The sequence below is a fragment of the Microcebus murinus genome, chromosome 12, assembly GCF_040939455.1.
Source record: "Microcebus murinus isolate Inina chromosome 12, M.murinus_Inina_mat1.0, whole genome shotgun sequence".
Classification (NCBI taxonomy): domain Eukaryota; kingdom Metazoa; phylum Chordata; class Mammalia; order Primates; family Cheirogaleidae; genus Microcebus; species Microcebus murinus.
The window spans coordinates 74,316,364-74,321,035 of NC_134115.1; the positions used below are offsets into that span (position 1 = coordinate 74,316,364).

Below are 4,672 nucleotides of genomic sequence, written 5' to 3' on the forward strand. Positions count from 1 at the left end.
CTGCCAGGATCCTGCCTTCACCTCTGTCTCCCTTCTGAGCCTGTCTCCTCCTCTGATACGACAGGGCGATGATGGCCCCTTGAAGGGTGAGTGCAAGAGGAAAATAGGCCATGTTCGCAGAGAGCCCAGGCCCCTGAGAGCCGGCTCCGGGCGCCTTGCTGGGCTGTAATTATCGTCTCTGGGCTTGTGGTGGTCTTTGCTGCTGTTGCAGCCTCACCACGTCTCTGCTGGCCAGCTCCTCGGCACCGAGGGGTCTGAAAGCCTGGCCCACCCTGGGGGCGATGGGCTGGGCTCTCATCCTGTCCCATGGGGGACACGGGCCTGTGCGTCTCTGCACTGCAGCTGTTCCGGCTGGAGGATCTTAGGAAGGGGTGTCGCCAGAGGCAAAGACTGGCCCGTCAGGGGCTGGTGGTGGGAGCCACTGCGTGGAACGGGCCTTTCCCTTCCGCTGCCTTCTCGCCCTGTGTGCTTCACGCAACGAGAGCCCTGGGAAGATCTCAAAAAGGCGCCACTTTGGAGAGGGTGCTCCGGTGGAGCAGGGACCCTCCTCCCAACACAGTCCCCTCCCCAGCTCCGGATGTGCTGCCGGCCGGTACCACGGATGGCCCGATTGCAATGTCCACACATAGCACGCGACAGACACACAGCACACATCAAACACACACAACACACACCATGCATCAGACACATGCAACACCTATTTACACACAGCCCGCATAACACACACACTACACACACAGCATGCATTGATGCACACAAGACACATATGTATAGCACACATCATACATACACACACCATGCATCAAACACACGTGACATATATAGCACACATCATATACACAGCACATATACACACAGCACACACAACATAATATACACAGCACATATCAACCACACACAACACACATGAAATCACTTATCAAACACACAACACACACATACAGCCCACTTTATACAAAGCACATATCAAACACGTGTACCACACACACATACACAACACATACCACAAATACACACCATACCATACCACAATCACATAGAAACCACAACATACAAACATATGACAACACAACACATACATACCACACAGTCACACACATGGACCCTAGTCACACACATCACACGCAGTGGTTCACACACACCCCGCACCACACATTCACGCACACACCAGCAGAGTGCTGGTGCGTTTGGCATCTTTTGATTGGGAAGATGCATTTCTCCAAGAGCTCTGAGAGCTGGGTGGTGCCCAACACGAGTTGGTATTTGGGTATTCCATTCATGCCAACCGCGCCCTCGGACAATCGAAAGCCGGCCGGTCAGAGAGGCATCAAGCACTGTCTTTATCACACTCTCAGGTCTCCTGGGCCCAGGAACCCGGGGCGCGCTGTGCACCCTAGGTGTCTGGGGGCCACATCCAGTTACCCTCTTCCAGTGGGACTTGGGGCTGGAGCTCCAAGTGGCTCCAAGTCCCTCTTGCCCCTCCTCCGTCCTCAGTGCAGCGTGTGGCCCTTCTCTGCCCACATCACACACCCGGGGCTGTGTGTGCGCGAGGCGCAGTGTGCGTGCGCATCTGCGTCCGCGTGTGGGGGGGCGTGGGGGGCATTGTGCCTCGGCCCCTTGCCTGCCCTCTCTGCGCTCACAGCCGCTGTCCTGAAGGATCCTCCTGCAGAGAAACTTCCCGCCGGCCCCACCCAGCTGAGAGAGCAGATGGAAAATTGGAGCAAGCCCTCATCTTGGGTCAGGGAAGAAAATATTCTTTTTTCCTCTTCTTGCTAAAAATATGCTCTGGGCTTTTTTGAGCCTCGATGCAATAAAAACCAGCTGTGGCTCAGAACGGCCCCGCGGCCTCTGCCCAGGAGGAGGAAAACACAAACAGCGCTTGGAGGCGGGATCGGGCCTGCGTCCAGGCCCTGGGCTCAGCCTCTGGCCCCCTCCGACCTGGAATCCCATCCCAATGGGCACCAAGCGGGCCCTGTTTGTCCGTCCTGGTGTGAGCTCAGGGTGCCAGGGTCACTTTGCCCTTCCTGTTCTAATTCCTGGTGCTGAGGATGAGAAGATGACAAGAGGTGGGTGTGACTCGGACTCTGCTCCTGGAACCTCCCCATCTCGTGGGGGAGAAAGGTGGGCGCATGAGGTACCCGAGACAGCCTGCGAGAGTCCTCTGGTGGCCTAGAGGAGGAAGGGGCCCTGTCTGCTCTGGGGAGCAGGTGACATTTGGATGGCCTTAAGGAAGGACACAGGGAAGGGTGTTCCAGGAGGAGGGACCCGAATCAGCAAAGGCCTGGAGCTGGGGAGAGTGACCACTGCGTGGTGACCAGAATGGAAGGCGAAGGTGGGGGACAGAGCGAGAGCAGCTGAGGAGGTAGATTGGGACCCTGGATGCTGGGTGAGATGTTCATCAGGTGATGGGGAGCCATGGGAGGTGCTTGAGCGTAGGAGTGGCTTGTCTGGAGCTGGGCTGCTTGGAGGATATTTGGAGGGAGCGGCTGGTTACTTCCTTGGAGCTGAGAGCTTTGTTGGGGGCTCCCTTAAAGAAGGAGCCACACTTCTAACGGGGCTTCCCAGTACCCTCATTCACAGCCCGGCACAAGCCTTTGGAGGGGGGCGTGGAGAGGGGCTGGTTTGCAGTCAGGACAGCCAGCTTCTGTGACAGTTCTCACTCTGCTGTGGCCTTGTGTGTCCTTGAATAGACGGTCCTTCTACGCCTCTACTTTCCCACCTGCAGAAAGAGACCATGAGACCTTTCCGTCTCCCTAAGATGCCAATGCTGGAGGGCTCACAGGTGTCCAGGCTGCTGGCCTGCTGGACAGAGGCGGACACCGGACCCCAGAGAGGGGAAGGGATTGCCCACCGCCACCCAGCGCGCCAGTGGCCGGCAAGGCGAGGACAGGGCACCCAGGCTCCAGGCTCTGGAGGAGGATTTCCCGTGTGGATTTGTGGTCATGGGGCCCCCTGGGGCTGGCCTCTGGCTACAGCCCTGTCCCCAGGGAGCTGCCTCTCCGATCTGTCTTGCCACAGGCCGGGGCCTGTGCTGGGGGGAGGGGGCGCCTGTTCCTCCTTCCTGGGGAAGGAGCCGCAAGTAGTGCCAGACGGGGACCCTCGTGGCATCTTGTCTCCTTTCCTCCCGCAGCAGCTCTGCGAGGGTGGGCTTGTCACCTTTTTTTTTTTTTTTTTTTTTTTGCAGACGACAGAACTGGGGCTTGAGAGGTGGATTGAATGTCCCCGAGACCGGCAGCTGCTGCGGAGCAGAGCCAGGATGTGTGCCCGGGCCTGGCTGCCCTGGTTGCTGGGGGCCTCTCCTCCCCGCCACACTGCTGCTCCCTCCTGCCCGACTGGGGCCGTGCGAGCGCGTCATGGTCACCGTGGGTCTCAGGGCCCCAGGCCGGGCACAGCGTGGGTGCCCAGGACATGCTTGTGAAGGGAAGCGCGGCCTGGGCAGAGAGTCCGGGCTGGGCCAGCGCCTCCACCTCCTCGTCCACAACCCTTTGCTGGCCGGGGGGCTCCCCGACTTCAGGCGACCCCAGTGTGAGGGCCTTTCGACATCTTCCAGTTCCCAGGCAGCAGCCTAGGCAGGGAACACGGTCTCCCAGTGGGGGCAGCTCCCCGACGGCCTGCACCCCTTCCCGCAGCCCCCACGGCCAGCCCCGCAGGGAGGGCGGGCGCCGGGGCAGGCACTTGGAGGTAAACGCAGCTGACAGTAGTTGCCTGAGACCACGGAGCCCAGAGGGGAGACTGGGAGGGGGGCTGGCAGGGCTGCAAGGGGGTTGGAGACCCTTGGAAAGTGAAGCCCTGCAATGCCAGACCAGCCACAAGCCCTTACGTGGTGAGTGTGTGCTGGTCGCAGGCCACGCTGCTGCCCAGACAGACTCTGCCGCCGGCCCTGGTGCCACCCAGTGTTTTGCAGAGCGTCTGAGGGGTGCCAGCCCCTGGAGCCAGGTTCCTCCTGGCATGCTGGCACGTCGGCCACCCTTCCGCCCTGGGCGCCTCACAGTCTCACCCCCAGATCCCCCAGCCAGCACGGGTACCCCCTTGCTCTGCCTCAGCCCGGCCCCTCCTGCCTGCCTGGCTCGTGTGGTCCTGACCCCCTCGGGGACCCACAGCAGCCTGGGGGCCCCAGAAATGGTAACAACAGCAACAGCAATGATGTTTTCAGCACCCTTTATTGAGCACTAACTAAGTCCCGTAGCTGCACTGAATGCATTCGCCATTCCTTTTAACCACTTCGGTGCGGGCGCCGACTGTAGTCGATAGCCACAGATGAACGCGCACAGCGACTTTAGCCGACAGCTGTGGTAGGAAGGCGCACAGCCGAGTGTCGACTTTAGCCAACCATGATATGACTTTTCTACTTTTTCATTTATCAAAAGAAAATTGTGAACATTAAAAAACAACGTAATGAAAACATATATGTATATGTTACCTATTCTGATTTACATTACAAGCAAAGCTGCCTGTAAAGTAAAACAAGCTTTCAGTGCTTGAAAGCTCTCCTCATCACACAAGAGCAAAACGGACTCGTGGTCAATGCACAGCACAGACTATCCTGCGGACTATGCGTGCCGGCTGCGGGCAAGGTTTCGTGGCCGGTGAGTGCCTTACTGAAGTGGTTAATCCTCACCATGCGCCTAAGCAGCTGATTATGCAGACTCCTGCCGGGAAGTGCACAGCCCGG

The 4,672-nt window shown here is 58.8% G+C and overlaps 1 protein-coding gene across 1 annotated transcript; it reads left to right on the plus strand.

Annotated features, from left to right (window-relative positions):
- Positions 1-2,037: 2,037 nt before the first annotated feature.
- Positions 2,038-4,337, plus strand: LOC142874376 (uncharacterized). Its single transcript, XM_076009231.1, has 2 exons — positions 2,038-2,066; positions 3,185-4,337. Exon 2 carries the CDS (start codon positions 3,217-3,219, stop codon positions 4,171-4,173), a length of 957 nt encoding a protein of 318 aa, XP_075865346.1. The 5' UTR covers positions 2,038-2,066; positions 3,185-3,216; the 3' UTR covers positions 4,174-4,337.
- Positions 4,338-4,672: the final 335 nt, after the last annotated feature.